This window comes from Suillus fuscotomentosus (genome assembly GCF_016647785.1).
Source record: "Suillus fuscotomentosus strain FC203 chromosome Unknown F5891scaffold_34, whole genome shotgun sequence".
Lineage (NCBI taxonomy): Eukaryota > Fungi > Basidiomycota > Agaricomycetes > Boletales > Suillaceae > Suillus > Suillus fuscotomentosus.
The window spans coordinates 445,523-461,678 of NW_024539546.1; the positions used below are offsets into that span (position 1 = coordinate 445,523).

Here is a 16,156-nt window from a genome sequence, read left to right on the forward strand (position 1 = left end):
CGGAGTTTAAGTGGACACACTCAATAGCCCTGTATTACACACGCAAAGTAGCAGGATACACCGTCTGCATGACGTACCATTTATATCCTTCCTGTGCTACAGCAGAATTAGAACTATAAATACATACGGTAGTCATACATCATGAGCATGTCGTTTCCAGTATCGTTACACCCCGTCGTTGGGGTAGGCAGTATGTGGACTCTGTCACAGATGAACTGCGTCGTTCGTCGGCGCATTCGGCCTCTTAGTGATCAACATTCTGACCAGCCCGTGAACCCGCACGCGAATTGGCACGCGAACGCATCCTCGTCCCACGAAATATCCATATCTCCTTCTTATTCCCAAACCCAAGCATCCCTGTACGCGCAAGAGGAACCGTGGCTTCAAGCTTGTAGCCCATAGTACTGATCTCCTTCAGTGCAGATGCTGCAAACACGTCTTTGCTTAAATCAGGGGCTGGCACGAGAGCACATCAGCAAGGAAAATTGCATGTGCAGAGAAAACAAACCGCCAATTGCATTCCTTTTGAGCTCAATCGTGTAGATCTCGTCTTCACTTGTTCGATCTCCAGCAATTTTAAATGGCCATGCAGCCCGAAGACGGGGACCAATCTGCTCGCCAACACGCCGTGGGGGACGGATGAGCGTCATCCTGTGTCCTGACCGCGATATATGTGCAGCAAAGAAATCACAGTGTTCATCGGGGCCGCTATCTTGAAATACCAGCTGAGGATACTAAACACACCGTTAATAATGCTTGTACGACGCTCGGGTTAATTAAAGACATACGGAATAGCCCGTACTGAGAGAGGTACGGTACTGATAGCCGTTATGTGCGAGGCATGTAAATAGTTCGCATATCATTTTTTGTGCGCTGCATTCCATCAGCACGTGATACAGGATCACTGATTGGATGATTGGACCTACATGACGCCCTCGCCCCCACTCGCACTCCAAGGATTCCTGTTAAAGAGGATCCGAAACGCGTGATGAACAGGGATTGCTGTGGATATCCCGTGTGGCCACATAGGAATAATGTTCTCCTTTATCTCTTCCATGGTATCTTGGAAAGCGACATTGCCCATCCGGAGCTCGTTTGTGCCGTGAAAAGAGACAAACAAGTGTTCTGTGATGACGTATGGCGTGGGAGGAGTGATAATCATAGGTCAACTAGTGACTTACCAGGAAGATAGGACGGGTTAGAACTCATGCCATTAGCGCGTGTCATGGGCACGAGGCGCTGGCGTGCACTCGAAGTCGTCCGAGTACGTTCGAGACCGGGTGGGGTGGCATTAACGGTCTCTGAGCGGTGAAGACCACCTTTCTTCTTCATCGCGGACTTGAGCTGGGCCTTCTCTGGGTTATATGAAGGCTTTGGACGTGTTGTACTAGCGCGCTTGACTCGTGGTGGAGGGGCTGGCTCAGAATTTGGCGGGATGAATGGCGTGTTAGGGTCCAGGTGGCTTTGTGAATACTGAGTGGCTTGATAATTTTCGCGAGGCCATGGTGGAGAACTGTACGGATCAGATGTAGGAAATGGTTGTTGCCGCTGCTGTTGATGCTGATAGCCAGGAGGGTAATATGTATGGTACGGCTGACCATAGTAAGGGAAGTTAGGCTGCGGGTAAGCTGAATGCATTGGTGGTCAGGGAAAGAGATAGGAAAGATGGCCGTACACTAGTTAGTCGATATCATAAAACGGCCTCGTGCACGTGTTAGCTGAAGACAGCAGACATGAGGATTCCCATTCTAGGCCGCGGAGAATTCTTTGGGCGTTACTCATAAAGTTCATGACATCGGTCCGCTTTCGGCCCTATTGATCACGTGAGGGTTTTTATATCCTCTTGCTTCCGACTCACTCAGAAGTTCTCTTCACAAACGCCCAAAGTCACACCAGGGCAGCGATGGCATCAACATTCTTTACATGGGTCAGATCTCCTGCTGCTCGCGAGTACTTCTTCAGTATGTTTCTCATCAATTATCACTTGCTTGAAACATGTTTCATCATATTCTTCACAGGTACACACTTCTGGGGACCAGTCAGTCATTTCAACTTTTACGAGTCACATAACTCACTCATCCCAGGTCGCAAACTGGGGTCTTCCCCTTGCTGCCCTCGCTGACCTTAGCAAAGATGAAGAGGTCATCTCAGGCACCATGACCACTGCACTTGCCGCCTACTCGTACGTCTCGTTTCACTCTCACGCAGCTGCCTGCTGAACCCACGCAACTAGAATGGTTTTCATGCGCTTCGGTGCGTTCTGCGACGACGCTATAAAACGCGTGTCTGACCTTTCGTTATAGCCTGGAGAGTACAACCCCGGAATTACCTGCTCTTTGCCTGTCACTTGACAAACGCAACAGCACAGTCAATCCAGGAAGCCCGCTTCGTGAACTACTGGTATTACGGTGGCCGTGAGAAGAAGTTTGGTCTTGACAAGGGTCCAGTCACACAAGCCATCGAGGAATCACAAGCAGAGGCAAAGAAGGTTGCAGACACAAAATAATAATATCCCTCTATGCAACGCTGGCATACGCTGCGCCTTTGCCTAACCAATGTCTGAAGTAAGCATCTAGATACTGATACGTAATTTTCACCAAAATCCGTCATCCCCATCACCTTTGCTTTTCTTCCCACCCTTGCTCTGTGCAAGCACCTGTCGTTCATACATCTCAGAGATCTGAACAATCATAAGTACCTGCCATCTCATTGAATCTTAACATGCAGCAAAACACTCACTTGCTCGGGTCCAGTAGCATCATCTGCCGACTTGTCATCTCGTATTCGGATGAATCTCGGAAACCGCAACGAGATCCCGCGTTCATCTACCAAGCCCTGTGCCGCTGTGTATACCGGGCTCAAACTCAGATCTGCCGCAAGCACCTCCCACACGATCTTTGGCTCAAACCACACATCAGGTTTCGCTCCACCAGGTTTGATGTCCCCACGTGGTTTTGTGATCTCAAGCGGTCGCAAAGTGTCCCAGTGCGTCTGCAGCATCTCTTCGCTGAACCCGGTGCCGATCTTGCAGATCGTCTGATACTCTTCGGCATCGGCGTCGAAGCAGGCTAGGAGGAAAGCTCCGTAAACTTTCGTACGCTTGCCTTTGCCGTAGTATCCCCCAACGACGACGAGGTCCAGAGAATCACCAACGCCAGCGAGGTAGTCTTTCTTGAGCTGTGTATGATGGATCAATATCAGTTGGATTTCGACGGAACAAAAGCACCTTGAGCCAGTTGACGCTCCGCCGACTGGGTTCATAGTAACTTGCGTCTGACTCAAGCATCTTGACCATAAGTCCTTCGCAGCCGTCCTTCACACTCTCTTCGAGGAATGCCTGGATCTCATCTGTTGTCGATCCGTCTGAAGCCTTGGCAAAATCGAACTCTCCAGGCACGATCTGGAAGTGCTCCCTCAACAACTCTCGACGTTCGCTGAGTGATTTTTGGAGAAGTGGCTACTCGCACGTCGATCAGCGCAACACCCTAATATCGTCGAGGATGGGTAACAAACCTCGCCATTGAGATAAATAAGGTCGAATGCGAAAAGGCAGACTTTGACCTGGATGTCTTCGACTTTTACGTCCTTGCGCTTTCGCTTGCTCAGCTCTTGGAAGGGCATAAGCTTGCCTGAGGTCTTGTCAATCGCAACGGCCTCGGCATCAAGCACAAATGACTTTGTCTTCTCCATGATGCACTGTCCTTCCATCAGCCCAATTTGCACAGGCAAGTCTATATGGATCATCACCTACCCTCGGCAGCTGCTCCACTAAATCTGGGTACTTGGCCTTCATATCCTCTGAATTTCTACTAAAGACGCTGACGCTGCCATCCTCCAGCATGTGTACCTGGGCGCGTTCCCCATCGTATTTGTACTCACACGTGAACCGCCGCCCCTCGAAACGGTCCAGTACTTCGCCGATCGCTTTTGTTGGCTTGGCGAGCATTGGCTTGAGTGGAACCCCGGGCGTAAGCTTGCAATGAGTGCGCAAACCCGATAGACCATGCGTGAGCAGCGCGGGGATCACAAGTTCGTACGTAGGGAGCTCGCTGGAAGATGTGTCAATGAGCGTAGATGGGCGAGTCGAGGGGGACCGACCTGTACACAGATTTCATAATACTAGCACCCTCTTCGAGGCGAGATGCCAGTTTCTCTTTGCTCCATCGCTTTCCGGCTTGTAGATGATGAATCAGCTTCATTAGCGAGGTTTGAAAAATACACACCATGTTCTTTAGCCAGAACAGCAGCATGTGCGAGGGCCACGAGAACCGTACGCTCAGCATTACCGATCCGGAGCTTGCCTTCCAGGCTGCGCACAATGTACTTCGCCTCGAAATCCTGGCATGCGGCGAGGAGCTTTGTAATGATCGATACCTTCTTTGCCTGGGACTGTATCAGGGGGAGAATGGTGCTAAGTCTTGAAGAACTTGGAGAAGCATGAAGAACAAACCGAATGTCCAGATGACAGCGCGATCTCCCGCAAATTTGAGAAGACAAAAGGAACTGTAAGCGGCTTGGGTTTGAAGAGCGTCTTCTGACTGTTTTTAGAGTTCTACAAACGAAGTAAGCTCGTGTGGTCGGGGTTAAGACAAGTAACAGCAGAGCACCATTGCCACGAGCCCGAGATCACCTTCTTTCTTGAGGTCTGCTTTAATTGTTGCAAGACTCCGTCCTGTGGACTCGCTGATAGCTTTAATGAGCAGGCTCTCGCCGATACCCAGTTCGACACCGACATAATCTGGGCTCAGCTACGTCTCTTAGTACACAAGAGCAGAATAATTGAATAACAAAAAACTTACGCGGTTTATGCACAGGTATACAGACTGCAGGAGGGAGTTAGAATCATCCTTCTTGCCTGCGTTGGATGACAAGAAGGAAGAACGAGGTGAGGAGAGCAGTCTTTTCGAGCCTCTTGGTGGTGGCTTCGATGAGTGAGAATGTCTTCGTTAATGCAGCGTAGGGCACTCTACCAAGTCACTGTGTAGAGAAAATGTCAGAGATTGTAACACGACGTACGAGTCTCCGATTTTCCACCCGCCCTTGACGTCTACCTCTGCGACTCGAGATAGTGCTTCCTCGGCGCTGTGTATCCAAATTAACTTGGCCCATGTAAAGACCCGCTAGAGCAACCATACGTACGTTTGTGTTGCCGCATCTTCGTCATCATCATCTGGCTCGCTTTCGTCAGGAATCTCATCCTCACCCTCGTCGGCACTTGCTGAGGACTCGGCTAGTTGCTTTTCTACAGGCTCAGATTGGGGGATTGCTTTGGATTTCCTCTTTACTTTTGGAGGAAGGCTGTGGCGAGGAATACCGATTTAGACCTGGTGAGAGCGAGTGCGGTGGTCGTGGAGTCCTCGTCATCTGACTCGACCACACGTCTCCGTTTGGACTTTGAAGGCCCAGGTGATGCTAGAGTGTAGTTGATTCCAGCTTCGACTTGCAAGGCTGGGTTGCACTTACCAGCGAAGTTTTGGCGAGGTGACATCTTTCCGTTTGGTTTTGGACTTAGCCTAGTGCTATTCCTCATTATAACCTGTCAGCTATGAAGAGCGGAGAAGCACTCACGTGCTGGTGGTTCGTCGACCTCCATCCGATTTCTATTTTCTGCTGGCTTTTTGCCATTTGAGACGGGCGATACTAAGAGTCCGCGAGGATTAGACTCTACAGTTTGAATAGTCCAGAATTCTCACTGATTTCAGACTTCACTGACGCGCCCGTCTTCAACTCATCACCTTCTCGTCGACGATGACCTCTTGCAGTCATACTCTCCTCATTTGTGTTGGACTTTCGCTTCTTCCCTCCCCACATTTCGGCCAGGTTTGATTGCTGCGGCGGTGCCGATTTGCTGTTCTTTGGCATTTCAAAGAATTTACCTAGAAAAGTGGTGATATTGTAGGTGGTCAGAAAGAGAATGACATTACGCTACGTACCGAGTGTTTGTTGTCTTCCCATAAATCTTGTGTGAGCCGCGACGCGATAAAACGAGCGCGTGACAAACATAGACGCGTTACTTGTCGCGTCGACCGTGTGAACCGGTTCATGCCCCCTATTCCGCGGAGTCAATCACGAGATGGAATTGCTATTGGTAAAATGAAAATAGCCAGCCGAGACTGCACAGACCTATGTTAGGCCAGCTCGACTGAGATCCGACAAGTACGACCACCTCGCCCCTGTCACATGTTGAAATTTGAGCCGAGTCTAGACAATACAGCACCTCTAGACTCAAGGGTCAATGTTTCTCCATACACGTGACGTTATTACTGTCGAATAGGAACTTGTTTTGCAAAAGAAAGGTGACCCCCCGGGAAAACACCTCTTTTGGGAAGTTGACCCCTTGTAAAGTCTCCAGTTATTTTGGCTCTCTCACACGAAGCCCTCCTCATTTCTCCATCAATTTTGCTCGCCCAGCCTCGCATAGTAAACTGCACGGAATGGATGTAATTGTGTAAAACATTGGAGTGACTGAAGGGGTGGGAATATCAATGGTAATTGCCGGAATCTGTACAGTTTTAATTCTGTGGCTTTTTCCCACGCAAGTAAGCACAGTGCGGGAAATTGAGCTCCTCATCGTCCTAATCATTCACCATGGCTGACCAGGTACGGGCTGCTACCTTGCTGAATCCACGCTCATTGCTTGACTTATCATCATTTTCAGATCGAGAAGGCGTACCAGAAGCAGCATTTATTCCAAAACGCCAAAGCCCGCGGTATGAGACTTTTAATCCGTGAAATCGGAGCAGGAACTTATGTGATTGCGATCGCTGTGGTAAAGGTGGCAAGAAGGTTGCGACCAAGGAAAAGCGGTGGTACAAGGATGTTGGTCTTGGATTCAAGACCCCTGCGGAGGCTATCCAAGGCACTTACATCGGTATGTCCCTATACTTTTCACATGTGGTCTGCATGGTGCATTGTTATGTCTGTTTCCAGACAAGAAGTGCCCTTTCACCGGTAACGTCTCCATTCGTGGCCGTATCTTGACCGGCAAAGTTGTTTCAACCAAGATGACGCGGACAATTGTGATCCGCAGGGATTACCTCCACTACATTCCTAAATACAGTACGTTAGAAGACAGGCTGATTGTTCATGCACACTTATCTTTGTCTGACAGACCGTTACGAGAAGAGACACAAGAACATGGCCGTTCATGTATCACCCGCTTTCCGTGTAGAGGTTGGTGATACTGTCACTATCGGTTAGTGTTCCTCTCAGTCGGTGCTACTTGGAATTGACCACAGGCGATGTAGGGCAATGTCGGCCACTGTCAAAAACGGTACGATTCAACGTCCTACGGGTGTCGAAGAGCAAGGCAGCAGCCAAAGCCTTCGGCAAGTTCTGAGAGTGCCATCGAGATTCTATTTACGCTGTTGACATTGCATGATTTCTACTACCCATTGCGCTATGCCCGCATGAAAAATTCATTGCTGCATTATGACAAGCACTTTTTTTAGAAGACCTGAGTGGCAAAGCATAGGAAAGTCGTTCTGAATCAAAACTAAGGACTAAAGTACTAAGTATGTCCTTCGAGCGCTTGATTAACGAGACAGGAAGTAAACAATGGAACAAATAAGGACAGCAGTGCAAGTTGCCGCTAGAACGATCGACTGGTCCTCGTTGGAGAGGATTCGGCTCAACTTAGTTCCTGTCTTCTTCGACTTTACAAGCTGGCTCCAACACTTCTTTCTGTCTTAACTTCCAAGTTAACTTCAAGGTCGCGCTCTCGGTCTTCAGCATCACAGCGAGGCTCGCCCTCGCGCGAATCACAGGTTTCACCACCAATGGGCCAACAGCAATCTAAAAAGACAAAGAAGGGAGGAAAGGAGAAGGACGTGGACCATGTGCACGACGATTCTATAGAAGAATTGAATGGTCAAATTCTTCATGGCAGTTTGTCTCGCGCAACAGGGAGTCATCCCAACCACTCCCAAAGTGTTGCCCACGAGTATGATGCAGTTCGAAATAGTGCACCTTCGCTTAATGTACCTAGTTCCGGAGAGTCCAATGGAAGCACCTCAAAACCACCAGGCTCACCAGGTGGTTCACCGGCTATCCTCAGTTCTTCCCCGAGCAACCTTTCTACTCCCTCCCTACTCGCGCCAACTTCGACGCCACAACCCTCCACTTTATCAACGAAACCTTCTCCCGCTCCACTCGACATTCCACTTACCCAGACAATCCTCTCAACTTCTATGCCGTCGTCATCCTTCACGCCGGGTTCAGCGGCTAGTAGCTTTCCCTTGAGTGACTCTGCGGGAGGAAAGGTTGGACAGCTCGACATCGACAGTATGATCCAACGCCTTCTTGACGTGGGATATACTGGTAAAGTCAGCAAATCTCTGTGTCTGAAAAACACGGAGATTGCTGCTATTTGCCAAGCGGCGCGCGAGGTATTCCTCAGCCAACCAACCCTCATCGAGTTGTCACCACCAGTAAAGATCGTCGGCGACGTGCATGGGCAATATTCAGATCTCATCCGCCTTTTCGAGATGTGCGGTTTCCCTCCAGCCGCCAACTACCTATTTCTGGGTGACTATGTCGATCGCGGGAAACAGAGTTTGGAGACAATCTTACTGCTCCTGTGCTACAAGATAAAGTACCCAGAGAACTTCTTCCTCTTGCGTGGCAATCATGAATGTGCGAATGTCACAAGAGGTCAGTTGCTTGGCGCCTTCTGTCATGTGATGGTATTCTGACATTTTCCAGTGTACGGCTTCTATGACGAGTGCAAAAGACGATGTAACATAAAGACATGGAAAACATTCATAGACGTCTTCAATTGCCTGCCCATTGCAGCTATCGTCGCCTCCAAGATATTTTGCGTACACGGCGGGCTATCACCTTCGCTCCACTCCATGGAAGATATCAAACGGATACAAAGACCGACTGACGTGCCGGACTATGGGCTGCTAAACGATTTGCTATGGTCCGATCCTTCTGATACAGCATTGGATTGGGAGGATAACGAGAGGGGGGTGAGCTACTGTTTTGGGAAAGGGATCATCAATGACTTCCTAGTACGGTATGACATGGACCTGATATGCAGGGCTCATATGGTCGTTGAGGACGGGTATGAGTTCTGGAATGATCGGACACTTGTCACGGTTTTCAGTGCTCCGAATTATTGTGGAGGTTAGCATAACTCTTATCTTTCTGTTCGTCCAGGGCTGAAATGAGGTTCTAGAATTCGACAATTACGGTGCTTGTATGAGGTAATATCCATTTGTCGGCATCTGGGGGTTCCAATTGATTTGTATTGTTTCAGTGTCTCAGAGGACCTTCTGTGCGCTTTCGAGCTCCTCAAACCTCTGGACGGGCCGGCGCTCCGGAAAGAGATGACGAAGGCTAAACGGAAGAGGTGGGTTATCTCACTCATTCAATATCGCGTATTGACCTCCACGCGTGCCTAGTCTAATGGCGACTGCAACGTGATCATGACATGCCATGCGTAGAACACCAGTGTCACAGGGTCAAGGGTGTGGGTAACCTGTTAATGAACACTGTATATCTTCGGTGTCACTATGTATTGAGGCGCAGACACTCGTTGAGATGCCCATGCCACCCTCTCACTACAAACATCACACTACCCCTACCTCTACATCATTCCGTCTAGTCCTGATCTGTTCATTTTGATATCCGAGCGATTTGCCTCATGTGAACACACTCCTTCCTGTCGTACTTCGCATCTCTACCCCTTGCCCTCCTATCTCTCCTACCCTTTCTTCCGTTTCACATTATCTCGCTCTTCAGCTTTCTCCTTTTGGGCCTATTTAAGACGTCGCATATTTCTTTGTGTGTGTGCTATATAATGACATTGCAGCTGAAAATGCTGGCTGCAGTTCTCAGCTGATCAGGAGTCATCATGTTTCATCTCACCACTTACTAGTATGATGTGCTGGCAGGTTGTATATGTCCTTCCATGGAATACTAAGGTACACGTGTTCTCTTTGAAAATGTGCTTCCTATTTGGCCAGTTTGAAGGGTCAGATAGCTGACATGGATGAACATTTCAGATCCAATCATTGAGTGTGACTGGGACCAGTGGGACATATCCAAGTGAATGATGATGAAAGGGAAAGGGACCCTTCACAAAGAGCATTCAGCTGGAGAGGATGCTTCTTAAGCACTGTGACTTGCAAACAGTGTTCCCCGAATGATGCAAAGGCACGACTCTAAGATTGCTGAGTATCAACCAACTTAGTCAAGACTGTCGGCTGCTCAACTGTTATGCAAGGCACTAATACTGAAAGCTCATGTTTCAATACTGTAGACAGCATTTATGTAAATTATGGGAACTCTAGCAAGCCAGCCAGTGTGCTTACAATCTACCTTCAGCTCTAGAACATATCATAAGCCAGCACCGCGAAAGCCCCTACAATCATGCCTGCTCCCAATAGCCCCCAGGCAGTCAACCCGACAGAGCCTAACATTAGATCCGAGATGAGTGTGAGGACGATTGTAAGTAGACTCCCAACGGAAGTAACAATCGGGCCCCAGACTCCCAACAAAATCTAAAAGTGTTGATTAGACAGGGAGCGTGTTGTGCATTTATCATACACACCATGAAGCTTGCATTAAATATAACACCTGTTATACAGATTCCTGCAATTGCAACGAAGGTCACCATGTTGGATGGAAGCGCAAACTCTTCAATGCCGTAATAATGTAACGCAGTCAAGGGTACCCAAAGCACGAACAAAGTGCACACGCCCATAGATGCGGTGAGAAAATTGGGATGAAGGCCAAATGGAAGAGCATGTGTGACTTGATTACTGGCGAGGAGTGGTAAAGATACTGTCTCCTCGTCGCCAGCCGCTGATGCTGGGATATGGGAATATTGTGTAGGCTCTGCAGCTGGCTCTAGGTCTGATGGCAGTGCTGCATACTTCTTGTAAAGGACTTGATACAGACCGTATATCACGGATGCAACCAGAGTTAAAATGTCTCCAAATAAAGGAGCGGAAGTTTGGGCGACAGTCGTACGGCGAACCACAGGTGCAGTTGTACTTGACGGTGTGCTGTCGCCATATACGATGGTGAGCACTCCGACAGTGGCGAGGCAAACTGCACACATTCGAATAAGACTCCATTTCAGGTTCAGCAACTTGACACTGAAGACATAAGCGAAGAAGGCATTAGCATTCCAGATGGCCGTGACATCAGTGACGCTGCAGGATACTTAAGATCAGAAGTGTGAAAAGCAATTAGCGACATACGGAGCATATACGACAGCAATAAACCACAATAGAGCAGGTATACTGTAGATGGCGGTCATGACTAGAATTACGACCAGAAATCGTGACAGAGGAAATCGCGAAGAGTGAACGATTCTTGGATCTCGTAATGTCAACTGAGCGGTGATAATGCTAGACAAGCCAGACATCATAGTACGAGGAGAACGGTGGGTTGTCAGGAGAAGATAGCCTAGGTGCAATGGAAAGGAGAGCGCAAATGATGAATGCACGACATAACTGCGAACTCTGAGTTCGCATCGGCATACCGCGGGGTCATTTGTCTACTCACAATAGGAAGAATGAGTGTTGATAACCCAATGTTGTTTGAACATACTAATTCGATAAGTCAGTAATCGATCAATCTGAAGTAGCTGAACTGAAGCTAATCACCTGTGTGAGTTGGGTCTCTCCAACAAAAGCAAAAATCATTGCAACGAATGTTACCAGCGCAGTCTTTCCACCTAGACGTGGCGTAACAGGGCTCTCTCTCTCGCACGCCATGATGATAAGGTAGCCTTAGATAGGGTAGGAGTACAGAGATTCAGGAACTTTTCAAAAAAGCGAGGAGATAAATGTCCCGAATAATGGGACGTTCTCAATGCTCCATCTCGCGAATAGAACTTGAAAGTGCTTATAAGTCAGCGATATCCACGTTTGCGAATTTGACGCCGAGCCGTAACTGCAAAGCCTGCACAACACGCTGGTAAGTAGGCTAACTGAGAGAAGGAAGTAAAATATCTAGCACGTGACCACACGTTCGTTCCTCACGAAACTTTCTTAACTTGTTTCTGGCCTGTGTTTCACTATGTTGAGAGCTTTGCTAGCCTCAAGCAGGCCATTGCTAGCGCGTTTGCGCATCCCTACTCTTCCTCACATACACAAATTCACACCTGCAATTTCATCACCTACGAATGCAATACCGTCCACGGCGCGTGGAATGAAAGTGAGGTCATCTGTGAAGGTTATGTGTGACGGGTGCAGCGTTGTGAAGCGAAAAGGCAGAGTGTATGTCGTGTGTTCGAAAAACCCGAAACACAAGCAGGTGTGTAATTGATCCTATCCTCGTCCCGACCCTGATTGACTGTCGTATAGCGTCAAGGATAATCATTGTCGAGACTGCGTTTTTGACACGCCAAAACCATGTTGGTAGAGCGCATGTAGGGGAAGAGGGATCGTTTTTGTCGATATAATGCACAGCTTTCGAAATATTCTACCACCAATGTTATTGACGAAGCCACATCTGGAACTCGTAGCTAACTCCCTTTTCCTCCTGGACCCCTGCTGGCACATCGAATCCCGTCCATTGCACGAGTTCATCATGAGTTGCCTGCTTCCATTCCGTTTCCCCCTCCTCGCTTGCTCCCAAGAAGTCTGGTATAAAAACGTCACATTGAGGAAAATCAGGTGCAAGGATCCGTGTTAAGAGGACACGGTCAGTGATGCAAGGCGTCGGACTCGAAGATATAGGGTTTAGTGTCTCTGAGATCAAGGATACTCCACCGATAATAAATCGGCGGTGTATGTCGGCCTGAGATGCCAACTCAACTGCCAGAGTCAAGTTCGAGCAAAGGTGAACTGGAGTTGACGGGTTGGAGGATGTCCTGGTTGTCGCTCTATCCATAAGATGTCGAAAAAAGATAGAGAGAAAGTCGTACAGTTCGTAGTCCTCGTTGTGACTGATGACTACATTGAGACGTTTAGAGAGAGGCCTGAAATTGGCTGGTATGCTCTCCCATGTCTTCCGCCCCATGATGACCGCGTTCTTCCGTCCTTCAGGCGCGGTGGACGTGACCCGAGCAAAATAGGCCATCTCTTTCGACAGCCGCCATGGAAGTCCACCATGTTGGCCGATACCATTTGATTTCGTGGCAGCAACGATGATCGTAAGACGTGACATGGTCTGTAGTAGGGAAGACAACGAACCCTGGCCAGTACCGTTGTAAGCAATTACTAGTAAAGGTTCTGCCAATATTCCTATGTCACAACCAAATATCATACGCGGCAACTCTTTCAATCAACTTCAATTTTCGCTTGTTTCATGATTCCTCTCAGGCTATATGCCATCAGGGTTTTATTCATGCACAAGTAGCAGTGGGAGGTCTCATGGCCTCACTATCCAATCCAACTCTGAATGTTGTAACCTCCCATAGGCCACATTAAACTCCTTCTGACAGGATAGAGATATGCGTTTTTAAATGACATACTAACAAGACCCTGATACTTTCGATGCGAGACAATATTGATCCACTTTGAAAGCGTCGATAACATGCGGAGTAACTGACAATACAAGCCAATGATCAAGTTCAATTCCACTTCTTCCACTCACTACCTGTCGGAGGCTTCACTTCGACGGTACCCTTGCTCACTTCCTCCCAGTTTGTGCTAAGGGTAGTTCCTCCACTCTCCTGGAAGCTTTTCATCATTGCGCGTTTGGCGTTATCATCTGCATCTCCGAAGATCTTTTGGAAGAAGGAGTTGACCGTACTGTCACCGCCAACGTTGGGGTCCTCATCTGTAGTCGCCTCCTTTTCAGATGAGAGAATTTTGGTGGTAAGTTCCTCCCAGTTCTTCTTGGGCTTAGCCCTTGCCTCAGCCACTGCCGGAGAAGTAGTTGGTCCAATAGGGGCAGTCTGGAGAGCTAGTGAGAATTAGTACGCATTGAAAAATCTGGGCTATATGGAAGACACGAACGATCGGGAGCGTCACCAGTGATACCTCCCCAGCGGCCTTGAGTCATTTTCACAAGGCGAATTTCGACCTTGACTTTACCGACCGTGAAATCGCACCTCTCTGGATCAATCCGTCCTTTCAACGGCTCTAAGGATAGCGTCTTCTCGCCATTTGCGTAGTTGACCTATAACTTCTTTGAGGACTGTGTCTCCCAGAATCAGTGAGGTTGCTCACCTTGTTTGGCTCAAACGTAAGGGATACCTGTGCAGGATCAGCCCCTCGGTCAAAGATGGAGATCGTCAGTTTTTCGTCTGTCTCATAGAATTCGTGTCTTTATGGCATTAGACGAATGTGAAGCGCTAGTGATGTTGGTCTGACCTTAAGGATGCCATGGTTGGAGCGAAGACGCAAGAAATGATGCCTAAAGTGATGAAGTTACGCGACTCAATGAATGCAGAACTTTCCAGTACAAAAGGGTCACGTGAACTGTCATGAGGGAAAAGATTCACAAAAGAGTGAGACTTGACAATTCAAGAATCTGAACTGTGCGTCGATCGACTTGCAATGATGTTTCGAAGATCCTAGAAAAATATATGGAGTCATCCATGTGGATAGCACTTCTGCGGTCAAACAGATGATGCATCGACGATGAATGTTTCGTGCACACGATGCGTGCAGACCCTAACTGGAAATCAAAAGAAGGACAAACAGGTGGGGTCCAGACGTCATTTCCCTGACTGCTGTCAGGCAACAGCCTACGACGACCATGTCGTCCGCAATACCTAAGGCCGTATTGTACTACAACCCACAATCTGTGTGGTCTTCTGCGGGTAAGTATCGGTCTTTTCATTCATAATCAGTGTCGTTGTGTTCTTACTTCAATATATTACTAGTACTTCTTGCACTGTGAGGTCATCGCGAAATAACGTATCCTGCTATTGATCTGCGATTTATCCGCAGGAACGAGAAAGGATACGGAGAGGATGAAGTTGATCTCAGGGTTGTGGACATTAGTACGTTTTAAGTGCATCGAAGTGGCTTGAGCATTGGCCAACGTATGCTTGCCATCAGACAAAGGAGAAGAATTTTCCCCAACCTTCCTCAGGTTGAGCCCCAAAGGTGGGATTGGGCACTTTCTGTTTTACAGATCATTGACCACCCCTCAGCAATGGTGCCAACTCTTGTTGCACCCCTCCGCGGCTCTCTCGCATCTGATGTTGCAAGCCGCTTCAAAGCCATCTCTGATACGAAAGTCAGCTGGCCTTCGTTTTTCCAATTTCCTTTCTGCTAACGGAAAGAGTAGGCACTGATCGAGTTCCTGGACAAATCTCGGTCCGCATCATCTCACACGCACACTACATCGAGCGCTCCAGCCCCATCGTTGTCCCCTGCGACGGTTGCATTCGCCACTGCATCCAGCAAGATTATTGATTATATTCAGGCTGATGAGGTCTCTCCCGATCATTTGCAGTACTTGAATGCCCGCGATCAAGCCTCACTTCAAGAACTTGGAAAGTCTCTGGTCCCTATTCTTGAATCTAGACGAGCGGCAATCGTGGAATATCTCACCGAATGTGAACATGAAACGATACGGATGTCTGAAAAGACCAAGGCATTCTGGCGAGAGAAACAAGCGGAGGTGGACACGGCACTGAGCGTGTTTAGCGGGAATGATATTGACGGATACTTATCACGCTCCAGGAATACGTGGGAAATCACAATTCCAGGTGTCCTCACTCGAGTGAACGAGGAGTTCATTGGGCCCTACGCGTTAGGTTCGTCAAGAAGCTACTTTTCTTGGCTCATGATAACATAACGTGAATATAGGCGATCAAGTCTCTATCGCAGATATTCACTTAAGCGCTTGGCTCTCTCACCTTGTCAGACTGGCTGGTGGAAGTCCTTCTGATAATGGAGATGTTGCTATAAAAAGGGTGGAAAAACATATTGGAAATGGATTTGTCTTTCCCGAGGACTTCTTACCTTCAGCTTTTAGCCCATTCACGGAAGAGAAAGCAGTCGCGAGGAGCAAGCTAGCAGCATTTTGGGATGCAATGAAATCACGGTCCAGCTGGAAGAAAGTTTATGCTTCATGACACATTCGATTTGTATACATACTGGATGATATTCTCAATGATCTTTACTTGGCGACCAATGGCGTCTCTTGTATTTCAGCCAATTAGTTCGCACGCAAAGTTTGATCGCAGCTGGAGTGGCAGTGTTCCTCCACACCTATTAGTATCATAGCCGACTCA

The 16,156-nt window shown here is 48.3% G+C and overlaps 10 protein-coding genes across 10 annotated transcripts; 5 read left to right on the plus strand and 5 right to left on the minus strand.

The window, feature by feature from the left end:
• Positions 1 to 31: 31 nt before the first annotated feature.
• On the minus strand, positions 32 to 1,745 carry F5891DRAFT_1040309 (uncharacterized protein). Its single transcript, XM_041362008.1, has 5 exons — positions 1,182 to 1,745; positions 927 to 1,125; positions 789 to 873; positions 509 to 734; positions 32 to 456 (listed from the first exon to the last, which is right to left on the minus strand). The coding sequence occupies exons 1-5, from the start codon at positions 1,636 to 1,638 to the stop codon at positions 245 to 247; spliced, it is 1,179 nt and encodes a 392-aa protein (XP_041224823.1). The 5' UTR covers positions 1,639 to 1,745; the 3' UTR covers positions 32 to 244.
• Positions 1,746 to 1,829: 84 nt separating this feature from the next.
• F5891DRAFT_422554 (UPF0041-domain-containing protein) lies at positions 1,830 to 2,606 on the plus strand. The gene is made up of 5 exons (XM_041371773.1): positions 1,830 to 1,961; positions 2,019 to 2,038; positions 2,085 to 2,182; positions 2,234 to 2,253; positions 2,304 to 2,606. The coding sequence occupies exons 1-5, from the start codon at positions 1,904 to 1,906 to the stop codon at positions 2,504 to 2,506; spliced, it is 399 nt and encodes a 132-aa protein (XP_041224824.1). The 5' UTR covers positions 1,830 to 1,903; the 3' UTR covers positions 2,507 to 2,606.
• Positions 2,407 to 5,862, minus strand: F5891DRAFT_1234663 (uncharacterized protein; the record flags this gene model as incomplete). The annotated part of the gene is made up of 17 exons (XM_041369620.1): positions 2,407 to 2,680; positions 2,740 to 3,177; positions 3,227 to 3,457; positions 3,514 to 3,696; positions 3,752 to 4,049; positions 4,099 to 4,174; positions 4,224 to 4,389; positions 4,451 to 4,552; positions 4,608 to 4,748; positions 4,800 to 4,922; positions 4,971 to 4,977; positions 5,017 to 5,082; positions 5,140 to 5,298; positions 5,370 to 5,412; positions 5,464 to 5,513; positions 5,565 to 5,640; positions 5,694 to 5,862. The coding sequence occupies 17 exons, from the start codon at positions 5,860 to 5,862 to the stop codon at positions 2,594 to 2,596; spliced, it is 2,415 nt and encodes an 804-aa protein (XP_041224825.1). The 3' UTR covers positions 2,407 to 2,593.
• Positions 5,863 to 6,551: 689 nt separating this feature from the next.
• F5891DRAFT_1040317 (40S ribosomal protein S11) lies at positions 6,552 to 7,453 on the plus strand. Its single transcript, XM_041362009.1, has 6 exons — positions 6,552 to 6,600; positions 6,659 to 6,710; positions 6,776 to 6,871; positions 6,931 to 7,059; positions 7,112 to 7,195; positions 7,248 to 7,453. Exons 1-6 carry the CDS (start codon positions 6,589 to 6,591, stop codon positions 7,337 to 7,339), a joined length of 465 nt encoding a protein of 154 aa, XP_041224826.1. The 5' UTR covers positions 6,552 to 6,588; the 3' UTR covers positions 7,340 to 7,453.
• Positions 7,454 to 7,580: 127 nt separating this feature from the next.
• On the plus strand, positions 7,581 to 9,847 carry F5891DRAFT_1040320 (Metallo-dependent phosphatase-like protein). The gene is made up of 5 exons (XM_041362010.1): positions 7,581 to 8,652; positions 8,704 to 9,129; positions 9,182 to 9,209; positions 9,263 to 9,355; positions 9,408 to 9,847. The coding sequence occupies exons 1-5, from the start codon at positions 7,779 to 7,781 to the stop codon at positions 9,427 to 9,429; spliced, it is 1,443 nt and encodes a 480-aa protein (XP_041224827.1). The 5' UTR covers positions 7,581 to 7,778; the 3' UTR covers positions 9,430 to 9,847.
• A 401-nt stretch (positions 9,848 to 10,248) lies between these two features.
• F5891DRAFT_1040322 (uncharacterized protein) lies at positions 10,249 to 11,985 on the minus strand. The gene is made up of 5 exons (XM_041362011.1): positions 11,622 to 11,985; positions 11,521 to 11,564; positions 11,214 to 11,468; positions 10,559 to 11,165; positions 10,249 to 10,508 (listed from the first exon to the last, which is right to left on the minus strand). The coding sequence occupies exons 1-5, from the start codon at positions 11,730 to 11,732 to the stop codon at positions 10,335 to 10,337; spliced, it is 1,191 nt and encodes a 396-aa protein (XP_041224828.1). The 5' UTR covers positions 11,733 to 11,985; the 3' UTR covers positions 10,249 to 10,334.
• Positions 11,978 to 12,394, plus strand: F5891DRAFT_422699 (ribosomal protein L36-domain-containing protein). The gene is made up of 2 exons (XM_041371774.1): positions 11,978 to 12,273; positions 12,324 to 12,394. The coding sequence occupies exons 1-2, from the start codon at positions 12,037 to 12,039 to the stop codon at positions 12,333 to 12,335; spliced, it is 249 nt and encodes an 82-aa protein (XP_041224829.1). The 5' UTR covers positions 11,978 to 12,036; the 3' UTR covers positions 12,336 to 12,394.
• F5891DRAFT_1040324 (dihydrofolate reductase-like domain-containing protein) lies at positions 11,986 to 13,229 on the minus strand (the record flags this gene model as incomplete). The annotated part of the gene is made up of 3 exons (XM_041362012.1): positions 11,986 to 12,273; positions 12,324 to 12,832; positions 12,887 to 13,229. Coding segments are annotated over 2 exons (722 nt in total), but the record flags the coding sequence as incomplete, so codon positions are not given.
• A 146-nt stretch (positions 13,230 to 13,375) lies between these two features.
• On the minus strand, positions 13,376 to 14,731 carry F5891DRAFT_1040327 (SGS-domain-containing protein). The gene is made up of 4 exons (XM_041362013.1): positions 14,280 to 14,731; positions 14,136 to 14,232; positions 13,923 to 14,085; positions 13,376 to 13,869 (listed from the first exon to the last, which is right to left on the minus strand). The coding sequence occupies exons 1-4, from the start codon at positions 14,291 to 14,293 to the stop codon at positions 13,535 to 13,537; spliced, it is 609 nt and encodes a 202-aa protein (XP_041224831.1). The 5' UTR covers positions 14,294 to 14,731; the 3' UTR covers positions 13,376 to 13,534.
• Positions 14,579 to 16,067, plus strand: F5891DRAFT_1040332 (uncharacterized protein). Its single transcript, XM_041362014.1, has 6 exons — positions 14,579 to 14,735; positions 14,862 to 14,914; positions 14,973 to 15,020; positions 15,068 to 15,153; positions 15,205 to 15,676; positions 15,729 to 16,067. Exons 1-6 carry the CDS (start codon positions 14,668 to 14,670, stop codon positions 15,995 to 15,997), a joined length of 996 nt encoding a protein of 331 aa, XP_041224832.1. The 5' UTR covers positions 14,579 to 14,667; the 3' UTR covers positions 15,998 to 16,067.
• Positions 16,068 to 16,156: the final 89 nt, after the last annotated feature.

Excerpts from the sequence above, each read along its gene's own strand:
- F5891DRAFT_1040309 (XM_041362008.1), bottom strand. The coding sequence starts at position 1,638 with ATGCATTCAGCTTACCCGCAGCCTAACTTCCCTTACTATGGTCAGCCG. Across the intron at positions 1,126-1,181 it reads TAACCCGTCCTATCTTCCTG|AACACTTGTTTGTCTCTTTT; the intron begins GTAAGTCACTAG and ends ACGTCATCACAG. Across the intron at positions 874-926 it reads AGTGGGGGCGAGGGCGTCAT|CGCACAAAAAATGATATGCG; the intron begins GTAGGTCCAATC and ends GATGGAATGCAG.
- F5891DRAFT_422699 (XM_041371774.1), top strand. The coding sequence starts at position 12,037 with ATGTTGAGAGCTTTGCTAGCCTCAAGCAGGCCATTGCTAGCGCGTTTG.
- F5891DRAFT_422554 (XM_041371773.1), top strand. The coding sequence starts at position 1,904 with ATGGCATCAACATTCTTTACATGGGTCAGATCTCCTGCTGCTCGCGAG. Across the intron at positions 2,039-2,084 it reads GTACACACTTCTGGGGACCA|GTCGCAAACTGGGGTCTTCC; the intron begins GTCAGTCATTTC and ends CACTCATCCCAG. Across the intron at positions 2,254-2,303 it reads AATGGTTTTCATGCGCTTCG|CCTGGAGAGTACAACCCCGG; the intron begins GTGCGTTCTGCG and ends CTTTCGTTATAG.
- F5891DRAFT_1040317 (XM_041362009.1), top strand. Across the intron at positions 7,060-7,111 it reads CCACTACATTCCTAAATACA|ACCGTTACGAGAAGAGACAC; the intron begins GTACGTTAGAAG and ends TTTGTCTGACAG. Across the intron at positions 7,196-7,247 it reads TGGTGATACTGTCACTATCG|GGCAATGTCGGCCACTGTCA; the intron begins GTTAGTGTTCCT and ends CAGGCGATGTAG.
- F5891DRAFT_1040322 (XM_041362011.1), bottom strand. The coding sequence starts at position 11,732 with ATGGCGTGCGAGAGAGAGAGCCCTGTTACGCCACGTCTAGGTGGAAAG. Across the intron at positions 11,469-11,520 it reads CAACACTCATTCTTCCTATT|TTATGTCGTGCATTCATCAT; the intron begins GTGAGTAGACAA and ends CAGAGTTCGCAG. Across the intron at positions 10,509-10,558 it reads TATTTAATGCAAGCTTCATG|ATTTTGTTGGGAGTCTGGGG; the intron begins GTGTGTATGATA and ends CAACACTTTTAG.
- F5891DRAFT_1040320 (XM_041362010.1), top strand. The coding sequence starts at position 7,779 with ATGGGCCAACAGCAATCTAAAAAGACAAAGAAGGGAGGAAAGGAGAAG. Across the intron at positions 9,130-9,181 it reads TGCTCCGAATTATTGTGGAG|AATTCGACAATTACGGTGCT; the intron begins GTTAGCATAACT and ends ATGAGGTTCTAG. Across the intron at positions 9,210-9,262 it reads AATTACGGTGCTTGTATGAG|TGTCTCAGAGGACCTTCTGT; the intron begins GTAATATCCATT and ends GTATTGTTTCAG.
- F5891DRAFT_1040327 (XM_041362013.1), bottom strand. Across the intron at positions 14,086-14,135 it reads TTACGTTTGAGCCAAACAAG|GTCAACTACGCAAATGGCGA; the intron begins GTGAGCAACCTC and ends AAGAAGTTATAG. Across the intron at positions 13,870-13,922 it reads CACTGGTGACGCTCCCGATC|CTCTCCAGACTGCCCCTATT; the intron begins GTTCGTGTCTTC and ends AATTCTCACTAG.
- F5891DRAFT_1040332 (XM_041362014.1), top strand. The coding sequence starts at position 14,668 with ATGTCGTCCGCAATACCTAAGGCCGTATTGTACTACAACCCACAATCT. Across the intron at positions 14,915-14,972 it reads TCTCAGGGTTGTGGACATTA|ACAAAGGAGAAGAATTTTCC; the intron begins GTACGTTTTAAG and ends GCTTGCCATCAG. Across the intron at positions 15,677-15,728 it reads CATTGGGCCCTACGCGTTAG|GCGATCAAGTCTCTATCGCA; the intron begins GTTCGTCAAGAA and ends ACGTGAATATAG.